Source organism: Sinohyriopsis cumingii, chromosome 4, assembly GCF_028554795.1.
Source record: "Sinohyriopsis cumingii isolate HCF-2022 chromosome 4, ASM2855479v2, whole genome shotgun sequence".
In the NCBI taxonomy this organism is placed as follows: domain Eukaryota; kingdom Metazoa; phylum Mollusca; class Bivalvia; order Unionida; family Unionidae; genus Sinohyriopsis; species Sinohyriopsis cumingii.
In genome coordinates this window covers 93,053,436-93,077,995 of record NC_142964.1, presented here as the reverse complement: position 1 = coordinate 93,077,995, position 24,560 = coordinate 93,053,436, and the positions used below count along the sequence as shown (strand labels likewise).

Genomic DNA, 24,560 nt, shown 5'->3' with positions numbered 1-24,560 from the left:
GTGCAAAGCTGGTCCCTAACACTGCTATACCATGGAGAACACTTTTGAATTGATACTCTGCACTTGGTAGCTGGTGCATGTTTGTCAAGCAATGAACCCAGGCAGTTATCGAGTTGTTCTGCGATAGGAGGTAAGCAAGTTGTTAAGTTAGCTTGGATGTTGTGCATTAGTTTGGTTCTATTTATCATACGGATGTTTCTCGTAGTAGTAGATAAAGGTGGAGGGTTAGGGACTGATACGTCAAGATGGCATATAATGCAGAGGTAATCTGATGCAAGGTCATGGGATACCAGGGAGGACCGTAGAATGTTATCATCAGGTCTATGAAGAATCCAGTCTAAAATGTGACCGTGTTTATGGGTGGGTTGGTTAACTGACTGTTTCAGGTTGAAAACATTAATGGAATCTATGAGTTTTGATGTATTTGGGTTTCCAGGACAAAGTGAAAGTGAAAGTTGAAATCTCCAAGAATAACCAGGTTGCCACCTATCGAATTTCCATAGCCCAGGAGATTCGGAAACTGCTCCAAAAAGAGAGAGTCAGCCAGCTCGTTTTTTCTACTAGGAGGAGGGCGGTATAGGTAGAAAAAATGGACTGACCTTTGCTCCAGTGTGAGTGTGGTTTGGACTAGTTCAAATGATGTGTAGTCGAAATTGAATGTTGTGTGGTTAAGACGTTTTATCATGGTGTTCTTTGTGATGACAGCATTTCCACCTCCGCGAGAATTACGGGGGAACGACTTGATGGAGTAACCAGTGGGTGTTAGATCCACACACTTGGGCTCATCGCCTGATGTTTTTAGCCATATTTCTGTCAGGAAAAATAGGTCAATATTCTGGTCGTTGATAAAATTAACTATTTCTGTGCGCTTTTCCGGTGGTCCTACTGACTGGGCATTGAATAATGCAATATGCAGAGGTATCTCCTGGATAGTGGACATAAAGGTTGATGAATTAGTAGGGATTTTGAATTAGGTTATCTAAATTAACGGTCGATTTTATTTTTAAATTGTTGAGCGGAAATAAGGGAGATAACTGGAATTCTTCTTCCTGTTCTACGCCAGCCAGCTTTGAAATAACGTTTCTTTTTTCGCTTCTGTTTACATTTAGGTAATGATGAATGTAGTCCCAGTTCGAAAGGATGTATGATTTCTAGCTTGTTCTAAATGAAGATGATGCTGATCCAGTATGGCTGCCATTGGAGTTATCATGAACATCTATCTTGTTATTGCTACTCTTGAATGGAAAGTCATATTGACATGAGATCATCATCAGGAGAAATCTTATAATATTCAGTTGTTTCTGAATGGAAATGGTGCCACTCTAATGTCTATTGTGGCTGCCAAAACAATCAAATTATTTCTATTCCTGAATAGATTGTCATATCAACTTGGAATTTTCACTAAAATACTAAGTCTAGTTGGTGCCAGTTGAAAATGGTGCTAATCTGATGTCCAGTGTGGCCACCATGGTGAAATCCTGAAAATCTTTTTTTATGCTTAGTCTCCTGAATGAAGAGTAATATTGCTCTACATTTTTTACGTGAAGACTTTCTTTGATATCGTCTTGTTTAATGAAATTGTACCACTTGCACAGCCAGTATGGCTTTCACAGTAGCCATCTTGAAAATCTTATTGTTACCCCATGATGAATGGATGGTGGTATCAACATTGGTTTTTTACTAAATATCTTTTTATGATGCCTGGCTGGTTTGAAATGAAAATGGTACTGCTCAATAATCCTATGTGGCACTACAGTGGCCCTCTTGGAAATCTTATAACTATTCTTGAATGAATGACCTGTCATATCAGTAATGTGATTTCACCAAAATACTTATAATGGTTTCTAGTTGGTCATAAATGGAAATGGTACCAATCTCCTATCCAATACTGCCATCATTACAGCCATCTTGAAAATCTTCGTAGTGTGATTTCTCCGAAACAGAGCCCTATCAACAACAAGAAGACTTCTAATGATTTCTTGTTGGTCCTAAATGAAAATAGTGCCAATCTAACTGTCCACAGGAGCTAATTTGAAAATCTTGTCATTGCTGATGATGATCAGAGACATAGCTGTTAAAAGGATGAAATGGTCTTATCTTGAGTTCCTGGAAATTCATTTGGCCAATAGAGTATAAGTCCATTTAAGGAACTCTTATTCTTTCTGAGAACATTATAATGCTAGATTATTGATAAATGTAAGTTAGAAAGCATATAGAACTGGAACAATCCAATATAAATGGTAAAACTTGATTATAGTACTTGATTTTATCAAAGGAAGGAATCACATGTTATTGTTTACCGTAGTAGTAATTAGAAGATGTGTGATTAAAAGTTAAAGTCACATATAGTCATACTTGGAGTGCTTCACTGTCACTGTAATTTGTAATTAAACATGGGCAAAGAAAAGTACTAATTTACAAAAAGAAGTTAGTAAATGGTTTATAATATAAGAAAAGTGAAGCTGTCATAATTGTGTGTGTGTGTTTGTGTGTTGGATTTTTAATATAGCTTTAACAATTAAGTCATACCAGTACAATGCCTGCAGTGTGGCATGTTATAGCTATGTCTAACACAGGGGCATCATGTTGCTGAGAGGTGGCATCATGTCCCACCCAGTCACATTATCTTGACACCAGACCAACCAGTAATAACATTAACCTCTTAATGCTGAGGGCCAAGTGAGGCATCTGTTTGTACCATTTTTATGTCTTTGATATGACTCGACAAGGGTTTGAACCTGCAACCTCCTGCATCTGAAGTAGATGCTCCAACCACTTAGGCCATCAGAGCAGTTGTAATAATTTTGTAATGCAAGGCTTCTAATCTTTTTTTTGCATCTTGCTATCTTCTGTCCATAACATTTTGAGAGGGATCATTTAGGTTGTGCATGGGAGGGATATGTTACGCTGATGATACAATGGGTTGTCCAATTAAAACACATTTCTCTTTTTAAGCTTTCAAGTTGAATGAATCTAAAAATTTAATTTAACCAATGAACTTTTCATTACCACTGAAAACTTTCTAAATATGAAGATTTGAAGCTGCTATTTGTCGTGTAGTAAGGTTGTGTCTGATAGATGGTCACTGCTTGGCCATCTTCACTTGCTAGGGTCACCAGTCCACTTTGTCCTACATGGATCTGTTACCCATTGCCAGCAAAGTCATATTGCAGGATATACTTAACTACTTTTTTAAAAAATCTATTTGTTGTTTTGTAATTTTTTTTTGAATTTCGCAAATGATAGGATAAGGGAAAATGTGTAAAAAATATGTGAGTATTTATTTAGTTTCAGAACGTGTTCTTGCTGGTGCAGAGATAACAGTACCTAGAAGAATCATTGTTGATTCACCACCAATTTGAGAATTTGTGCTGATTTAGCCATGGTACTGAACATTTGCAAATACTGGTCCGATATGTACAAGTAATCCCATCTACATATGTACTCATTATTGAGTTGATGGCAATGTAACATTTAGGCATAAAAGTGTGCATTGTTTCCTGGACTTCAAAGATGATGCGGATTAGTGGATTTTATTTGTTATTTAGATCTACACAAATTCCCAAGAAATTCATTTCAGCTTCTTGACTTTTTGATTCATTGTTTTCTTGTGTTGCATTGTGAAGAAAGAAATAGTGATTGCTAATATCCTGCATGACAAAAACCTTGTAACTTTCACTTGTTCATTTTACTCAGATGCCACGGATCCAATTGAATTAACATCATGAAAAAGCTATTTGCTCTTATTAGCCAAGACTCATAGATATGTGGATGCATGAAAAATTTAGTCCTTATGCAAGCTTATGCAAGATGCAGTATTATATAGCATGTTAAGGCAACATCAAAATGCTTGAGCACATGTTTATGGATAGTTTGAAACAATCATTTTCGAAATAATTTGACTAGCACATAATGAGATATTATTTGGGGAAAAAATGGCTAATGGTTTATATAAAATAAAGCACTGTCATTGTAATGCCACTCCTGTTTTATAAATGTTCATTTTGCCATTAATTTTTAGAATTTACAATCTTAGCCTTTTCTAAATGAGTTTTTTTGTTATTAAATTAAGCACTTGTATTATATTTATTCTATACTTGCTTTTAGGTTGAATCCAGATGCAGACTGCACAGAACAATATCTGCTAGCACAGTTGTGATAAAATTTTCTTCTGGACTTAAATTTGAACCCCTCCCCCACGTCTGTGCAATATACATTTTATCAGTTTCACATAATGCAGTTTTGAACATTATTATTTAGCAGTACGGCAGCATATATAAGACCTTTAAAACAAAATATGTGTAGTCTGTGCGGTAATAAAATATTGCAGCAAGAACTAATGTGTATTAATACCTTCCAACACTTGTTAAAGGATCAGAGAAAACATTACATTTGGACTTTGCAGTGCCCATCAGTTAGGTGTTCTGCATCTGTATGCAAAAACATTGTTTTGGGTGAAATTCTATAGTTTATTTTTTAAAAATAAGAAAAGTCATTTTTAAATATAGCTTTGGAGAAAACTAGTGAAGCATGGAAAGATAATTGCAAAACTGAGGTAACAGCAAATCCAGAAGTGAAAATCACACATTTTTTGGTATATTAATAATGAAGTACCTGTCTTTATTGACACCTCTTAGCCCTTTCACTGCATTATTTGCTATTTGCTATTTCCCATCCCAGCACATACAGCTGGTAAGGACACGGAGGTGACACCCTTATAATCCAAAACTGTGTGTTGGTGTAGGTTTCACTGTCCACCCATTAGTATTGTTTGTGTTTATGTCATTAGGTTAGTTTTATAATTTTGTAAGGGTTGATTTCAGATTTGTTTGTCTGATTTCCAAGTTACTTTATCCCAGTTTAGGCTGGGTGGCTATGTCCCTTCCATATGCCTGGGCTGGCAATGGGCCTGGGCCAAGGCCACTCTAACCTAGAACTTAGGTTGGTACTACCACCATGGGACTATTAAGTCTCAGGGCTATTTTCCCTCCCTTGTAGTTTGAGTACTGTATTTTTGCATAGTGACTTGGCCAGAGTCAGTTTTTGTCCATATGTGATGCTTTTTTGTGAGTGTGGTGTTGTTACTGTTCCCCGTGTCTATGTTGGACAGCACTATTTAGTTCAAATCCATTTTGGTTTTATTGCCACATATAAACTTGGTGTATAATTTGGAAAATGGTTATTATTGCCAAAAGAGTGTATTTTTTAGTAAGCCGTCAGGGTGTATGTGTTTCTGTTTTTGTGTTTATGAATGTTGCTTGTTAGTTGTATGGAGATGTCCTGTATACCTTGGTATACTGTTTTCCAATTAGTGTTGGTCAAGTTCTTTGCACCTTAGCACTATTCTGAAAACGTTTTGATAGTGGTCAGTTTTAGGACTATGTATTGGATAAGTCATATGCTGCTATTTGGTCTTGTAAAACTGTTAATCAGGTACATCAATGTCTGCTTTCTTGTTGAAACTTTGTGTGCCTCTTTTGAATGTTTTTATATTAAATTATTTTATATCAAATTTCACAAGTATTGGACTGCCATGCTAATTCAGGGAAAATTGCATATTAGAATACAAGTTTATGAAACATTTGCTGTTGATGTGTTTTACACTTTGTAAATAAACTTTCTTTTTCAGAGAGATTCAACACCTATGTGACCCTAAAGCTACAAAATGTGAAGTCTACAACCATCCAAGTCAAAGGAAATAACCCTTGTTGGGAGCAGGATTTCATGTTGTAAGTCATTGATTAAAATGGCTGACTCACACAGTGTGTGATGCTGAAACAATAGGATTTTTTGTGCATAATCTGCAGGTTTTATATGGTCCCATTTCTTATGGTATATACCTGCATCTGGCATGTGTTTGCTGTCCATATTTCAGTTTCATTAAAACTTGGAATCTTTGCTTGGACCATCAAAGTTTAAAATGAGTTTGATAATGAGTGTGATCCATGCATATTAATGAGGTGATCTTGAATCAGATTGGTTGAGCTTGGTACCACTCTGGCAGCAATATTTGTGATATGATCAAACTTGAAATATGTGCTGATATAATCAAGATTTCAGACAAGTTTGATAATGAGCAGAATACATGCATATTAATGAGGTGGTCTTAAATTTCATTGGTTGAGCTTAAACCATTTTTCTGAACTGATTTTACAGTTTTCAGTTTGCATGCTAGGCAGTATATTTGTTTCTCTTTTGACAAGCTTCTGTCTCTAAATGAAGACAAGGGAAGTAATCCATGACATTATTGATAGTCACATGTTGGGGTTGCACAGTTCTTTCCATTGCTATTGTTGTTGTTGTTTTAAGGTTAGCACCATTTCTCAGCACAAGATAGGCTACACTATAACTGATGGAGGAAGATCTCTGTAAAACCCCAGGAAGAACCACCAACCCAAAGGGAAGCTACCAGCAGCTTTCTGACATACCTACATTGGTTGAGCCCAAGACGTAAACCCACATGGACAGATGTGAGTTGCCACTATAGGTAAAGATGAGCACTCTAGACAATTCTGACACCTGGAGCTCCAAAAAAATGCAAATCAGATTTTACAATACAAGGTGCATAAATTTCAACAGAAAAGTTTATGAAACTTTTGGAAAATAGTACACCTTAGAAATTATAATTAATAACTTCTCATTTATAAATGAAGAAGTATAAAATAGAAATATAACAAGCAATACTCAAACTAGATAAAATAATTGGCTGAAAGATAAGTTTGTAAAATGAATGAATTTGTACAGTCTTGAGCCTCCTTTATATTGATGTGTTATGAGTGGTGAGTAGACAAGGAGAATTCATGAAACATTTGATTAGAAGCATTGATGTTAATGACTATATTATTGCAGGCTAGCAAAAACTGGAGTGTTGTAAAGAAGGATCAGAATTTCATTAGACATTTTTGGATATTTGTTTGCAGGTAATTGTGTTTTTTATAATCCTGATCTGCCTTGGTTAGCTGTCAGTTTTTGTCATTAGGCAAACCACTTAAATTGCTACTCTAAGTATGATCCGAGCAGCTGTGTTTTGAACTTTATGAAGTTTCTGGAGTAGATACTGAGATGAACCAGACGAATTGAGTTGCAGTAGTCCAGTCTTGAAAGTACTAATGAACACACAAGTGTTTTAGTGGCATCAACTGAAAGATATTTGCAAATGGAGCTGATGCGTCTCACCTCAAGATATGCAGCCTTGCATATGTTCATGACATGTTGGTGCAATGTGAAAGTACTGTCCAGAGTAAAACCTAGGTTTCATACTGACTGTGTGAATTTTATGCTGGTGTTGCTGATATTTATTGTTTTGAGATAAAGGATGTGAATGAGAAAGACTTTTTGTTGTGATCAGAATGGCCTCAGTTTTGTCATTATTCATCTGCAGCTTGTTCCATGTCATCCATGATTTCACATCAGAAATGCACCTCTCTACACCTTGGATGGTAGCATCAGCTTCAGTTGGGTGGCTAGATTTGTATATTTGCGTACAATTGGTGAGACACTGGATGATGATCTATGACACTTGAGAGCGGCTTAGTGCAAAGAATGAAGAGAACAGGTCCAAGAACATAGATTAACTGGGCTGGAGTGTATTCCATTTGCAGACACAATTTGTGTCCTGTTGAACAAGTAGGACTTGAACCACAGTAAGGCTGTATCATGAATGCCAAATACATGCTGGAGATGGTGAAGTAATATGTCATGGTCTGTTGTGTCAATTGCTGCAGACAAATCAAGGAGGGTGAGGACTGTAATCTTTCCGCTATCCAATGCAGAGAGAATGTCGTTAACTACTTTTAGAAGAGTAGTTTCAGTACTGTGGCAAGGGTGATATGCAGATTGTACATTGCTAAAAAGACTTTGAATTCAGTTGAGATACAAGCTGGGATAGAACAACCTTTTCTAAGATTTTTGATATGAATGGGAGATTAGAAACTGGGCAGTAGTTCTTTAAAATGTGATGGTTGAGTGTTGGTTTCTTCAGCAGAGGCTTTACAATGGCAGTTTTGAAAACTGATGGGAATTCCCTGGATGTGAGAGAGAGGTATTAATAAGATCGGTTAGTGAAGGCAATACTTAATCTAAGCACTCAAGCAGCAATGATGTTGGAATTGGATCAAGTTCACATGACTTTGGTGCACTCTTCATCATGATTGTACATACTAAATCCATAGAGACAGGTTCAAATGCTGCTAATGGTTGCCGATGAAATTCTGTATCCCAACTGTATGGTGACGGTGAGTCAATTGAAATTGTGTTGTCAAGCTTATCTCTAATGATTTGTACTTTGTCACAGAAGAAACTGATACTGATATGTGATCAAATGTGACAGAAAGCATTTTGGGATTGGGGCTCTCACATTTATACAAATGATACTGATATGTCATCAAATTTGACAGAAAGCATTTTTGGATTAGGGGCCCATACATTGATACAAATGATATTGATATGTCATCAAATTTGACAGAAAGCATTTTGGGATTAGGGGCTGTCACATTTGTACAAATGATACTGATATGTCATCAAATACAATGTACAAGTATAATCCATCTCTCATTCTAATATAACATGTTCCAGAAAATGAAGCAATGTAATATTTTCTTGTAAATTTAGGTTCAACTATTATAAAGTTCTGCAATTTCAAGTGTAAAAAAAAAAAATTCCTTCAGGTGATGAAATAATGGCATTTAAAATGAGATTGAAATTGTGTTGTCAAGCTTATCTCTAATGGTTTGTACTTTGTCACAGAAGAAACTGATACTGATATGTCATCAAATTTGACAGAAAGCATTTTGGGATTAGGGGCTCTCACATTTATACAAATGATGTTGATATGTCATCAAGTTTGACAGAAAGCATTTTGGGATTAGGGGCTCTCACATTTATACAAATGTTACTGATATGTCATCAATTATGGCAGTTATTACTAAAAATACAAAATCCTTGGCCACCATTTTTCATCAGTTTTACCATTCTTCCAGTCTAAGATTGGAAGGAAGGAAATGGTTTGCTATAGAAGCTATCTGACATTTCCATTGTTTGAAATAATCAAGATGTTAGATTTAAATGATGTTTAAATTTTCAGTTTAGAATTAAGAGGTGCCACCTCTTAATCCAGTCCCTGAAGTCACTCATAATTCCATCCTTTTTTGTAACTGCTCCAAAAGTAGTGATAATTTTGACAAATTCTGTAAGTGACTAATCTAATAACAACAACATTTGCATGTGGTCGACAAATTGATTGGAGAAGGATTGAAGAGAGGCAGGCCTACTTTTTGTAAACAGATTTGAGAACAAGAAGTCTGCACTAGATAAAAATAAGACTCAGGTGAATATTTGGTGATCAGCTGGGGGTGCTAGAATACTTTAAAGGGGTAAACTTAGGCCGAAGACAAACCCAACTGTTAATTTCTGCATTAATTGGTAAGCATGCGAAGCAGACTTGCAAGAAAATGTACTTGTACATGCTATGCAGAGTACTGATTATATCTAACACAAAATGAGAATAGTGTATCACCATATTCAACATAGCATGGTGTTGGCTTCTTATGTTTACAATAGTTATGTCATCAGATCTTGTGTTACAGCTTTTGACTGAAATTATTTGACTCGTGCATGTCGCTGATAAATTGGATTAATTTGTATGGATGTGGATAATGGCTGGGTTTCTCAGTTTGAGGGAGAAATTACATGGAACATTGATATTATCTCATTTTAAAGGCACCCAGTGATGTTTAGGATCAAATCTTTTAAGATTCAGTATTTTTCAGGTGATTTGGTATATACAGCTTTTTTTCATGTAACGGTGGTATTGAGACATTATCTAAACTTGAGGATCTTAAATGTAAATTATCACTGTGTTAGAAGAACATTTGTGGACAGACGGCCATGTAAATTTGACTTATTGATATCTTTCTGCTGTTGTAGGAAAAATGCCATTATTTCATCACCTGAAGGAATTATTTTTTTTACATTTGAAATTGCAGAACTTTATAATACTTTAACCTAAATTTACAAGAAAATATTACATTGTTTTATTTTCTGGAACATGTTATATTAGAATGAGAGATGGATAATACTTGTTCATTGTATATCAATTATGTCAGATTGTTTCAAGAACTAGTTTCGTCTTTGATTTTAATGCATGTGTGGTAGTAGATACCAAACTCAGCGGGCTTAGGGATGTAGAAAAGACCCAATGTACTCTGCTGAATATCATGATAGGCAGCTAATGGAGGCAGTAGGCACAGTGATTATTGTGCTGGATTCTTAATGATCAAATCCTAACATCAGATCTCCCTAGGTTCGCTACTATTATATGTCCTTATGCAAAACAGTTTACTCCAGTTGCCTAAGCACTGAATAACCTACTTGTGTTGCTGTGGTATAAAACACCATACCAGACGATAGGTACCTCTTTGTTTGCATGTCACATACAGCGAAGCTTAGTATGACATAAATTTGCAGTGCTCCCATGGGATTGCACAAGTAATGGTTGAGTGAACTGAATTTTGTGTACTTTTAATGTTTGGATCAAAATCATTACTTTGAATAAAAGGTATCTGTATTGAGATCCGTTTTAAAGCTTTAAATAATTCCATTGCTTTGGTTTCCTCATTGATTGTTTAAAATCGCAGCTGTAAAACCCAGCATAGATAGTCCTCTTCAGATCTTTATTTCATAAATAATGTATGGTAACCTGGCAGCACCATAATAGAGACAATCAGTCAGCAGGGCTTCTTTAAGCTAGCAATAGCTATACAAAACATACTTTTATGGCAGCTTTTGATCAAGGTAAATATTGTATATTATTAATCTGGGCAAGACAATGATTTATCAGTTCTTGTGCAATGACATATTTACTTTGCATTGCTAAAAGAGGCAACAACCAGACATAAGGATTAATTCACCATGTTATTGAAACATCTGTTGAAAGGGAATTAAATAATATATAAAAATTATTCTTGTGCAGTGTTGTGAGAAAAGTTATTATAATGTTAATTTTGTTGTTTTATCCAATATTTAACAATGTTGTAACAAAGATTGCAAGTAGGAATGAGTGCTTAATATTTCCATTATGTTGCTTTTTAAAAATTGGAACAATATAATGGTGACATGATACGAGGGAGACTGGTGTAGATGGGAGGTAATTTAAGTCCCTCATCCTTGTTTAGTGTTGGCTTCCACACTCTCATTTCATTCGCCTCTTTCATTTCTTTTCCATATGTTGTCCTGATGTGATGACCTTGGTCTAATTGGGAACGATGGAATATCCCATATTGCTACAATGTTCACGTATGACTAATGACAGACTACTGATGTGTTCCTCGATCTTTGTTTCTAACATTCTACTTGTTTCCCTAAAGAAGTCATTCTCACAATCATTACACCTGATATAATAAACCACATCACGTTTCTTCAAATGTTCCTGTTTTGTCCTTCACATGTGTAAGTTGTTGTCTTAAAGAGTTGTATTGTTTGTGATATACATTGAACCCATGTCAGATAACATTAGTCTCTGAGAAAGGCAGTATGGTATTGCTGAAATTTTCCAACTCTTAAGATATTTATGCCCAGAGCAAGGAAGCAACATTTAAGAAAAGGTGTGTGTGTTTGGGGTGGGGGGAATTTGAAAATTGACATGTTAGATTTAACTTTACTTAGCAACATAAGTGTGTGTTTTGGATTTTTAATCTAGTTTTAACAATTGTTCAGTCATATTGCTATGATGTCTGCAGTGTGACAGTTTATAGTGATGTATGGTACTGGGGCATCGTGCCGCAGACATTTAGCATCAAGTCCCACTCAGTCCTAGCACTAACCTGTTAATGCTGAGCGCCTAGCGAGGCAGCTGCTAGTACTGTTTTTATAAGTCTTTGGTATGACTTAGCTCAGGCTTGAACACGTGACCTCCTGCATCAGAGGCGGACACTCTAGCCACTAGGCCACTGGAGCTGTCTAATCAGCAACATATAGTGATTATGCTTTTGCACTGTTAAACCCTAATTATACATATTTCTCAGTACACTCTGCAGTACATGTAATGTTGCATCCAGGATACAAGAGAACATGTATTCGAAAAATTGTATGATGGTCCCAATTAGTTTACACTGATGCTTGTTAAATAAAAAAAAGGTAAACATAATGTGAAACAAGATAAAATATAAAGGCAAAAACTCAGTAAAAGGTATAGAAAAGAAAGGATAAAAGTAAAAAGTAAAATCTTAAAATATAGTGTTGCCTGGAATTTGTAGCTTGCTTGTATATATTCTTTTAATTAGCTTTGACCTTTTATATCTCATTTTTTTTATTTTTACTCTACAGTAAAAGTCATACAGGTCATGTGGGTATTCAACACTATTTTAGTAATGGGTGTCACTTTTCATAATTTGATTCTACATATGTTTAAATGGCAGTTATTCACTTTATTTGGATCCTCATACATCCATATTCCTTTGGATGGTCATTATTAACATGCCTCGAGAAGTAGATATGGCAAAAACAGTGTTAAAATATGGGTACATTTCTGGATGAGATCAGCCTAAAGGTGTGATACAGTACAATCTGGATTGAATATCACATGCTGTGATGTCACAATGAATGGTATACATGTTGATGAACAGATTCGTACTACCCTATGTTGTACTGATTAGACTCAATGTCGGATATTTCATTTGTTCATGGATATAGTCCCTTTAATTTAATGTTGGACTAAGCAGGTATAAAACTGACTGAAAAACTATTCAGTGTTAATTTACATTAAGTATTATAAATTACAATTTTTCAAAGTAAAAAAAAAATGAAAATAATTTTTCCATTGAAAAAAGATAATGTATTTGCCAATCAAAACCTAACCAGGCTGCCTCAGAAAATGTCAATAGGCCATTAGCCCCAATTCTAGGTTGAACTTTGGTCAAGATGATAATGACTGAAAGAACAACAATGGTTTCCATGCAATAATATTAGTTTTACATCACTTAATTTGACCACACTTTGTGGATTGCTTGAAATTTGGGTAAGGAAGAACATTATTGATATGGGGGTCAGAAGGTCAGTGAGCAAGGTTACTGACTTAAAGAAGAACACTGGTTTTTGCATAATAACTTTAGTTCTAGACAATGTATCTATGGCAGTGTTTCTGTAAATTTGGATAAGTCTGTTGATTTTAGTGTCAAAAGTCAAGGTCACTGACTTAAATAACTCAAATTCTGGACCTTGTACCTTTACCAAAGTTTACTGAGGGCTTGTAGTTAAGATATGGACTGATCGATTTTGGGATCAAAAGTTCAGAGATTATCATAATAGTGGCTGAATGAAAATAGGATTTTGCAGAATAATATCTGTTATAAAGCAAGTCCTTTGGTCAATCTTAGTGGTTAGTTGCAATTTGGATAATAAAGAAACATGGGGTCAGAGGTCATGATCTTGGCAGGTTGAATGAGATAATAATGGTTTCTACACAGTATATTTAGCTCAAGATCCCATACATCAACCATAGGTTAAAGTCATTGAAAGCTGTTGGTCAGTAATCTCCAGTCTACCGTGCCCTCCTAGTACCTAAATATAGGAGGATTAAGCAATGAGCAGGCATGTAAAGTGCCATTTTAATGGCAGAGTACTCATGTTTACTTTTTTATATATAACTTTTAAAGATCTTTACCTTTTTTATTGTAGGATATGTTATTTGTTTGGAAGGATCTGTCTTGTTTTTTCTAGTCTTCACAGTTTCAGAACTTTTTATTTCACACTGTATAGTGTTTTGATAATATTAAATCATATATATATAAACCTGCATACACATACCTTAAGTTTTAAACAAATAGATAATTTTAGGTTGTTAGCTGATCTTATAGGTTTCAAAATATATATTTACCATTTCATTATAAATAAATGGACCCTATGTCATCCTGGGATGTGGAATAGGCCATATTTACCCCTCCTTCATGTTATAGGAAATGAATAATGGAGACACGAGTACAGTGGTTCAGTGTTAAGTGTATTGGACTTGCAACTGAATGGGACATGGGTTTGAATCCTTCCATCAGATCAGCCTGGAGCAGCAACCATATTTGTCAACAGTCACTTTTTGAAGTTGAACTGTGGCCATATAGATACTTATTTTATTGGACGTTGGATCATTTTCATGGATATGATGATTGCAAAATGAAATTATTAATTACTTTGGTGAATATTACAAGCTTGTGATTTTTTCCTCATAGCTTTAATATTCACTAGGTCATAAGGTCCATTGAGCTTATGGCAAATCCCATAGTCTCTCATGTGTTGGCTGACATCCATCAACAATTGCTACTGTTGATTTCTCAAAACCTGCCTGACCAATTTTCCATTTTTTTTGTTTGATGCTGATCTGTCATAAAATATAGTTGCCATTATTAAAAATTTAAAAAAAGTAAAACTTGAAATGACTTAAAAAACTGCCAAGAACAGAATCTGATCAGATGTAAGAAAAAAACATCTTGGCATTAAGATCTTTCAGATTTGTACATATTATGCTGATCTGCAATCAGATATGGTCATGATGAAGAAATAAAGATGTATCCATTGTTCATCACATGTTCATTTTTTGTGCTTTTTTTTAGCAATTTAAAACAGCACTGGCAAAAAATATCTTGGATAGGAAATTTTTCAACACTATGAAAATGATGTCAATCTGTTGTCAAATATGGCCACCATTACTAAAAATGGAAAGAATCTTGCTGACAGGATTCTTTCCAGTTTTAGTAATGGTGGCCATATTTGACAGCAGATTGACATCATTTTCATAGTATTGAAAAACTTTCTATGCCAAGATAAAAAATTTGCCAGTACCGTTTTAAATTGGGAAAATAAATAAAGATGGAAAGAATCTTGCTGACAGGTTAGAGTATCTGCCTTGAATGCAGGAGGTCATGGGTTCAAATCTTGGCCGAGTCATACCAAAGACATACAAATAATGGTACTAACAGCTGCCTCACTAGTCAGTCAGCATTAAGATGTTAGTCTTAGGACTGGCCTGCTTGGTGTAATGGATAATGTGACAGAGTGGGATGTCATGTTTTGTGTCTGTGGCATTATGCCCCAGTGTTAGACATCACTGTAAACTGTCACACTGCAGACATTGTAGCAATATGACTGAAAAATTGTTAAAGCTACATTAAAAATCTAAATCACACACACACACACACACACACATCTTGCTGACACAGATTTCTTGGTCTGCTGCTCTTGCATTTGGGTATTAGGCAGATGTCGGGTGATCAGTCTCAGGCCCACTTAATTCTCTTGATTTGTACATGGTCACTCATAGTCCAGCGGCATACATGTAACATGGAGACCATAATGAAGTTTCTTATTTTTTGAAACACTTATAAAATCTAATATAGATTTTATTGTACTGTATTTGTTTTGGATTACATATACATTTACAGTGGATATGTCTGGGATGAATTGGGTCTCTAAAACCTGTCCCTAATATAATCTGGCCGCACATTAAGAAGCAAACAGTGGTGGCATTAGCATTTGTATAGGCTTCATTAAGTAGCAGGTGGACTTGTTATCCTGGATCATTTCCCTCTTTATATAAAATGTAGTGGCAGTCATCAATCAGGCCATTGATCTCTCACTGGCTCTCTTCTCATGCCCCCATTTCCAGGCACAATGCTCCTCATTAATGAGTAATATCACATAGGAAGGATGAGACTTCATTGATTGGGGTCCACTTTATATAAATATAGCTGGCCATTAAAGGTTAGCACTCTATTAAGATAGTCACACCAGAAGCATTAATTTGAGTGGATATTATGTTGTAAATGTAGGTACACCATCACGGTTCTGTTTTAGGAATGGATTACATTCCTATTATATTTCAGTTTATTTTCTTATTTTCAGTTTCAGTTTTGTAGTGTCAGTGCAAAAGTTTCATTAGTGGAGGTATAAATATATAAAAATTACCTCCATTTGTGTGGTCTGTATTTTAATTTTGTGTTCTGTTATGCCTCTGCATGTCGATTTGATTATGAACACTTATTATACCATAAAACACATTCATTATATTTGCAATCAGACCAGTTTACTTACATGATTTAAACCTGGTTGAGTCATTTTTTAGCTCTAGGGATGACCTGTTTTCCATTGTCCATATGTCCATTCATTAGCATAGGCTTGTTATCACTACTCCTAAACTATATGAAGAAAAGCCTTGCAATGTTGCATCTCAAGGTCTTCATGGTCAGAAATAATGCATGTCAGCCATACAAAGTGAAAATTTAGAAGATTGCTCCACTAGCCTAAGCAGTTAGAGCGTCTGCATTGGATGCAAGAGGTTGCATGTTCAAACGCTAGCTCAAAAAGGTCATACCAAAGACTTAAAAAATAGTACTAGTAGATGCCATGCCTGACACTCAGCATTAAGAGGTTTGTGTTAAGACTGGTTGGCCTGGTGACAGGATAATGTGACAGGGTGGGATACGGTGCCAAATGTCTGCAGCATGATGCCCCAGTGCTGGACATTACTGTAAACTACCACACTGCAGACATCATAGCGATATGACTCCAGTTGTTAAAGCCACATTAAAAATCCAAATCACACGTATACTTGCTTGGCTTCTTTTAATCTCTAGTTGGTTCTAAAAATGAAAACTCCACTGATCTTACATCCAGTGTGGCTACGATGGCAGACATGTTGGAAATCTTCTTATGCTTCTGGATGGATGGTTATATCAACATGCGGTTTTCACCAGATGAACTTTAAAGACTGTGGTTCCCATCCTTTTTTGGCCTTGAACCTAAACAAATATTTTTTTCTGAACCAAAATACACTGTTTACACATTTTGATAGGTTTTGCCACAAATAACTCCCGATGACCCCCTGCAACCCTTCAGAATGTCCTCACAACCCTAATTTGGGTCGCAACCAGGGGATCAGGAACCACTCTCTTAAGGTACCTAGTTGATCCTAAATGAAAATGGTACCAATATGAATTGGGAATGGTAAATATGGCAGTCATCTTGAAAATCTTGTTATAGCTACTCCTTCTGAATTGAGTCATATTGATTGGAACTTTTTTCAGTAAAAGTCTTGTTATGATGTGTGAATGGTCCCAAACAAAAATGATGCCATATTTACCGACATGTCCACTGTGGCCATGATCTTCAAAATATTATCATTGGAATGACATATCAGCACAAGGTTTTCATGGGTAGTCTACATCTGGTATCTAGTTAATCCTAATGAAAAAGATGCCAGCATGACATCAAGTATGGCCACCATTTTTAACTGTTCTTGCACAATTGACAAGATTTCACCAAAATGCTCCTTATGAAAATGCTGTGTCTGCTCAATCTATCATCCAGTTTGGCTGCCAAAACAGCCATTATGAAATTCCTTTCATTGCTTCTTCTGAACAAAAAGTCACATTGAGATGGGTTTTTTATCACAGAGTTTCTTAAGATGTCTTGTTGGACCTAAATAAAAATGATGATCTTATGTCCAGTATGGCTACTATGGTATCCCTCTTGGAGATATTGTTATAACTCGTACAGTTTAAATCATTTCAACACTTTGAAGTTAAATAGAAGAAAGCAATCTTATTTTTGATTCCTGTAAATTCTTTTCAGCCAATTGAGCATTTGCCCCACTGAGGTAGGAGTGAAATGATTCACTGGTATATAAGCTTGCCATGTTATTCTTTAAAATTAAAATTCATCTGAAACAGCATTAGTAGTCACATGCACTCATTTTTTATGTAGTAAAAATGAAAAAGACTTGAGAATACTTGCTCACTGTCTACAAATTTATTTTGAGTGACTTAATTGATATGTAAAGTACTTAAACAGAGATGCTGTCAGGGTGTGCAATTGCATGAATCATGCAAAATTTGTACAAATTTGTGCTCTTGGAGAATAGTGATGTGTGAGAACTCCCGCAAATTAGTTGAAAGTCCTGCATATAAAATTTGTGCTCAGTGACATATACAATTTTATTTAACAAGTTTTGTCACGATATCTGTTTTTCAGGTTGGCAACTGTTTGCACATCTGTGTTCTTGAAGCATGACATGAATGGTTGTTAAACTAAATTTGATGGCACATTGTGCCCTGGAATTAGCATTATCGCACAATTCGAACCTTCCATCAAGGAAGTTTTACAGATGCATGTTTAAAATAAGGGCTACATGTACTTAGAAAACCCAAAATGTATGGTTCCTGGCATGGTTCAATACAATTTCGTTTGGAAAATACTGGCTGATGATAGTGATGATGATAATATTTACAGTTATGAAGTATATCAGATTATTGGAGCTGTGAAATTGTTAATGGAGATACCAATGAGTGATTTTGAGCCCAAAAATGGTGTTAAATACTAGTCAGATGTACATGTTGATGGACAGTAATAGATGGCATGATGGTCAACGTCCCATTCAGCTGTATTTTGAAATTAAATGTTGAAAGGGCAGAATATTGAGCCTAATTAAAATACAGACAGTGTAAATGTAGAAAGAAATTTTCATTTTTTTTATCAATCAGTTTAGCCTTTCAGATCATATGCTACAACACCATATATCCATATCAAGGTAAAGTTAAAATAAATGAGGGAAAAACAATGAAAATGTGAAGTAAAGATATTTATTGAATACCTCTTTGTATACATGCCCCATCAGAAGGAAGCATATAACAATATTCATAAACAGGTAAGGAACAGATTATGATCAGAAATAATTATCAGATGAATGCTTTTACAACTAGAGCTGACATCTTTTAAAGATTTTGATTTCATTAGAGCTCTTATAAAGTGGAGTTGGAAGAAAGCGACAGATATTGAAATGTTACGTAAATATTGAACTCAAGACGTTTCTTCCTTGCCCTCCTTTTTTTCTACTCCCCTTTATTTAATTGTATCGATATGCATCTTATCACATGCTGTCATGAATCATATCAATACGCAGCACAGTTGTATTGTTTCACTTCTTCTCTGAGAGACTCTTGTTTCTTCTGGAATTGTACTTGTCTTCGGTCACAAATTTTATTTTCTACAAGTCTGATGACATCTGTCATAAAATCTGCCAAATACTGTACTATTAGCAAACATGTGTATAAGGGATAACTGGTAAAAAAAAGTAAGCAGTTAGATAAGCATTGTAATAAGTTTATATTCAACACACACATTCTCTCTCTTTCTCTCTCTCTCTCTCTTTTGTAAGTTTGTGGTCCCATAAAGTTATGTAATCAGACATTATACTTTATATCGTCACTATTACACTGTTCATGTAGATTGTCCTATATGCAATATTGCCATATATTGAGGTATTTTATACATAATATTACTGCTAAAAAAAATTGGGGCCCCCGAGTGTTATAAAGTGCTCACCATTATGGATCACTGCCATTTCATCACTGTCTGCATGGGTTCGAATCTCGGGCTAGACCAGTGTGGGTACGTGAGAAAGCTTGCCAGTAGCTTCTCGTGGGTTGGTGGTTCTTTCTGGGGTTTTCCCGGGTTCTTCCTCAACCATTTATACTGGCCACCATCTATAGCCTATCCTGTGCTGACAAAGGGCATTAAACCCCATAATAATAATAACTGCTAAAAAATGAAATGGGATTCATGACCATACCAACAGGGAACCTCTTATACCGAGGGTTTGATTTGGTTTGGTCTGGCATTTTATAGCACAACAAGACAAGTAGGTTGATATATTTAGTACCAAGCAATTGGAGTGAAATGCCTTGCCCAAGAAGACACTGATGTCAGACCTGGGCTGATCCAATGGTAGCATTCAAACCCATACCCTTTTGGTAAGGAGTCTGGCATCCCAAACAATTGGATTAACCGCAGCTCCTATCTTTTTTATTTGTTTTTTTTTCATGTAACTGGGTGGGGGGCAGGTACATCAGGCATATTCTACTTCCTTGATCCTGCAGGGGGAGTTGAAGTATATTTTAATGCTGCATTTCATCTGTGTCATAACTGTCCTCTAGAACATAGAAACTAACATTTGGGCTACTTGGTTTCCTTATTGGTGATGGTGCTTTTTATGGTTTTATAGATTTAATTTGTCTTGTCCATTTAATAGTAAATGGAAGAAAAAGTGCCTGGAAATAAGCCAGTTACTTTTGTGATTATTGATTACAGATATTTTATTGTCTCCAACAAAATCAAGCAATGTTTACTTTAACATTTATCAATTCCATGTGAGATGTATTTTCATCAGTTTGCAGCTTCACAGGCTTCAGTCCAACACCTTTGTTGGGTAAAAGCATGCCTATTGAAAATCCATGAAACTGAATCAGGTTCTGATGCTTTACTGTGAAAAAATAGTACATGATCTGTTATGTTCATTAATGGAATTTATGACTGAATCTTGTCACCTATGTCCACTTTGTCCTAGTTCTTGTTAATGGATTTGGTTTAGGTTGGCTTGGTGTTTTATTGCACATCATAACAAGTACTGTAGTTATTTAGCACCTAGGCTTTTGGAGTAAAGTGCCTTGCTTAAGAATATGACATTGTAACCAATGCAGGCTGTTCTGATGGTAGGATTGGAATCCATACCATTGTGGTTGAAATCTGGCACACTTATAATTCACTGGGTCACCAAAGCTCCATTGGTTTTGGTGCTTTATGGCACAGCAACACAAATCGGTTATTTAGGGCTGAGGCATTTGGAGTAAAGTGTTTTGCCCAAGGACACACCATGGTGGGGTCATTTGATGGTTGGATTAAAATCTACATCTTTTGGTCTCAAATCCGGTTTGCTAGCCATTGTGTCTCTGCCTATGTTAGTCACTTCTTAACTCACTAACCCCAGAAGATTCTTTTCTGTTTCACACTGTTTTGAGATTACTTGTAAAAACATTAAAATAATCTACTTCCAAAAGATTCTCCTTTTGGCTGGATGAATTTGTATATAAAAGTAATGGCTTTTTTTTTGCCATTTCACTTGCATATGTGCAGAAAGGTGAAATTTTGACCTTTTTTTTGTGTATCAGACCCATGATTTTCGTATCCCTGCAACATTTTACTCTGAATCTTAAACTTGTCCTACTTACTTGCAAAGATTTACCTGTCCATGTGCAGTTCAGACAGGTGGTTTTTAAATCTCAGGCCAAAAACTTATAAAATCTGGACACTAACTCCAGTGTTCCAAAAAGGAGCATTGTTTTGCCTAAAAGAATCTGGTCTTATATAATCGGGGATTTCCACTATATTTTGTAATGCTAGTAGAAAGTCTACATTATTTGATATCATTGTAGACCTATATCATTGTAGACCTACATTTGTCTACTTTCTGTAATAACCATGTTGACGGTATAGAACTCAGAAGTAGGGTACATCCTGATGATGTGTAAATGTGGCGCATAGGATTAACAAATTACATATGCAGGAGACCTAACCAGGCCTATTCTGACACTAAAGCATAGCAGATGCTGCTGCAGTCTGAATGCTATTGCAGTTACAGTAAATGTACATACAGTAACAGATGCTTTGTTTCAAAACACGATATAAAATACTTTGATTACATGTTATATCAGTTTACTACCATCGTTCTTTGAATAGATACTTAATTGATACCAGTGACATGTGTTTCAGATTTTAAAGATATGACACTGACAAAATTTTCACATTCCTAACATTTTTCTGAACAAATGATTTTATGTGAAATCTCAAACCAGTGTGCCATGTTGAAAGTCAGTTTTTCTAGCCAATGTGGAATCTCACCTTCAGTGACCAAACCTAAGATGAACAAATACCTAGAAAGTCAATCCTAAAGGTTCACACTAAATTTAGTCTAATATCACTCCGTGCTGCCGCTGTCTTTGTATTCCTACATTAATGATCTGCCTGATTCTTTTGCAAGTGAGACAACAGGCATTGCTTGTCTAATATAGACATATATTATAGCAAATATCATAAACTTCATTGCTTACAATCATGATCAGATCTGCCAATTTTAATTGAAATGAGGACAAGGGATTTAATTTTGATTTATTACAAGCATTACCCAAATCATCAGCCTTTATTTATGTCATTTGTTGTGCTATGAATTTTGTGTCCATTCAGTAGCTTTGAAGGACCTAATGGAGTATGACCCAAGTTAGTATGCGGCTCGGTGTCAAGAAGATTTAGATGAAACTTAAAATTTTTACCTTTTTCATTGATTTTGAATCAAGTTCTTTGCTTTATTTGAAGGTTTGCCCATGCATTCTGAATTTGGTGTCTGCTCTTTAACTTTTGAAGTACTTCATTGATTGAATCTAGACTTGGTTTCAAAAGACTTAATTGAAGTTACATTTCTTCGATTTTCTGTCAAATTTTCTTTCAATTTTGACCACAGTTTAATTTGGAAGTTTGCCTTAAATTGCATACATTGTTATGTATATCTGTATTATGTGTATTATTTTTATTATCATAGTTTGTAAAGATCATTTAGTTGATATTTTAAATTCTAATTTTCTTATTGATCGTAAGTTCACACTGTAAAGGTGTGTCAGTCGTGTATAGTGCATACATTTATTCATAAAGTTCCAAGGTCGAGTTGTACTCTTGTTCAAGTAAACATCATTTGATCTGACAAGATGAGTTCCTGAAAGGCCAGGCTGACCTGATTTCTGAACAGTTGACATCTGATTTTGCTTACAAGTTGAAATCATTCTAGAAGGGATATTTGTTTCTGAAACTATGACTTAGCTTTGTATATGAGAGGTGTTTGCTGGAGAATCAGACATTATCAGTCTTGGAAGATATTTAATTGTGTTTGCTTGAGGGGATTCATTTATTTAATTCAGTCATTCATTGGCTTTATAAAAGTGCATGAACTATTCATAATTATAGCTGTTATGGAGTTACTGTGAATTCATTTAAGAAATTTTGGGATTATATCATCAAGATTTCACCAGTACTGTTGGTACACCAGTGCATTTGTGAATATCATTCAGAATACCACTGGAACTCACTTGGATTACTCAATACTTTTGGACTTCATAGAACTATTGAGGACCTCTTAGGAATTCATTTGCCACACTGAAAGATATTTTTACTTGTTTCACTTTATTATTATAGTGAAATAAATTATATTTTCAATTTTACAAAACTTGTTGTGTTTTGCTCGTTGTAACAACACTGTATTTGAGCTTTGAAGTAATTTGCATTGTTGAATATGTCAGTGATCAATCAGACTGCATACTGCAAGGTCATCACAGGTTTTTCGACAAACATGAAATATGTTTCCTGAAATGGTTTAGTGTCAAGACTTTTGCATTGTTGTGTAATTAATCTATAGCATATGTAAATATATATTTACAAATCCCTCTTATGTATGTTTGGACCTTGAATCCACTTTCATTGTAAAAAAAAATAGTTGCTTTACATCATGTGATCAATAAACATGTCAAATGTAAATGAAGTTCCCAATCGCATAATGCTTTGACATCAGAGAAGGTACTCTATACGAGATTTCAATGAAATACTGCATATATATACAGCACACCTCTTCCTTGATAACTCACGCACAATGGGGTTCACAAACATAGACCGTACTATAAGTGAGGCGCGAGTTACCAAGGGACCTCCCAAAAATTGATAAAAATTGCTTTGACATCGAAAAAACCTGGTGGGGGGGGGGGGAAGCGGCATTAGGGAACTGGGCTGTTTATTGACTAAATCCATATTTTACAATCATGTCAGTAATAATTTTTAATGCATGTTTTTTCTAATGAAGATGTTCGTTATTCTGTTTAAATAACGTTTATTTTTAAAATGTCCAACATATGAAAGATCCTTCCAACTGGTTTCAATAACCATCACGTGTACGCAAAAAAAAATCTGTGTATTACCTCACTGCTTTTTGTTTTCTTGATGAGTCTGGTTCCCATAGTGGTGTTTAATATTATCCTGCCAAATCAGGAGTATGCAGAGCAGGGAGCTAGACTAACTGTTGATGCACCACCAAACAAGATTCCTTTTTTTCTTCAAAAACATGCAATATTTTTTGTGAGACAATCGTCTTTGTCGAAACTCAAGTTTTGTATTTTTCAATTAGTACAGTAATGATGTTGTGATTTCATTGGAAGTTATAATGAAACTTCTTATCATCCTTGAGGATATCTCTAAGTGCCAATTCAAGAATTCTCTGAAGCTCGCTTGCCCACAACGATCCATATCTGTGAAATCAAGCTCTTTATTTTACAAAGTAGTCGTTTTGCTTGGCTGCCTTGTTATCTTTGATCACAGTTATAAAAGAGTCTGTTAATTTAAGGTAGTTTATGTTACATACATAATAACATTTTTAAGTGTTCGATCGATCAAATGAAGGGAGTTCATATGACTGGGGCCGATAGATTTTAAGTTTGTAGGATTTTCGTGCATTTTAACTTTTCTTTTATTTTACCTCCTTAATTTGATTCAAAAGCCATAATTAACGTGGTAATTCAAAGGAAGCTAGCTTTTAATTCAGTGCAACAATACAACAAATACTTCCGCAAGTCAGTTACAAAACATGGTCGGCACTTAATTAGGTTCTCAGAGAAACGCTTGCGGACATAGCTATTACGGTAGATTGACGCATT

At 35.3% G+C, this 24,560-nt stretch overlaps 1 protein-coding gene across 2 annotated transcripts in view; it reads left to right on the top strand.

Annotated features, from left to right (window-relative positions):
- LOC149801686 (protein unc-13 homolog B-like) overlaps positions 1-24,560 on the top strand; it is a 271,956-nt gene that overhangs the window by 40,128 nt on the left and 207,268 nt on the right. For both annotated transcript variants that reach the window (XM_089955954.1, XM_089955953.1), the window contains exon 3: positions 5,630-5,729. In XM_089955954.1, the coding sequence (XP_089812080.1) occupies positions 5,630-5,729 (100 nt within the window). The remainder of the gene's footprint in view (positions 1-5,629; positions 5,730-24,560) is intronic.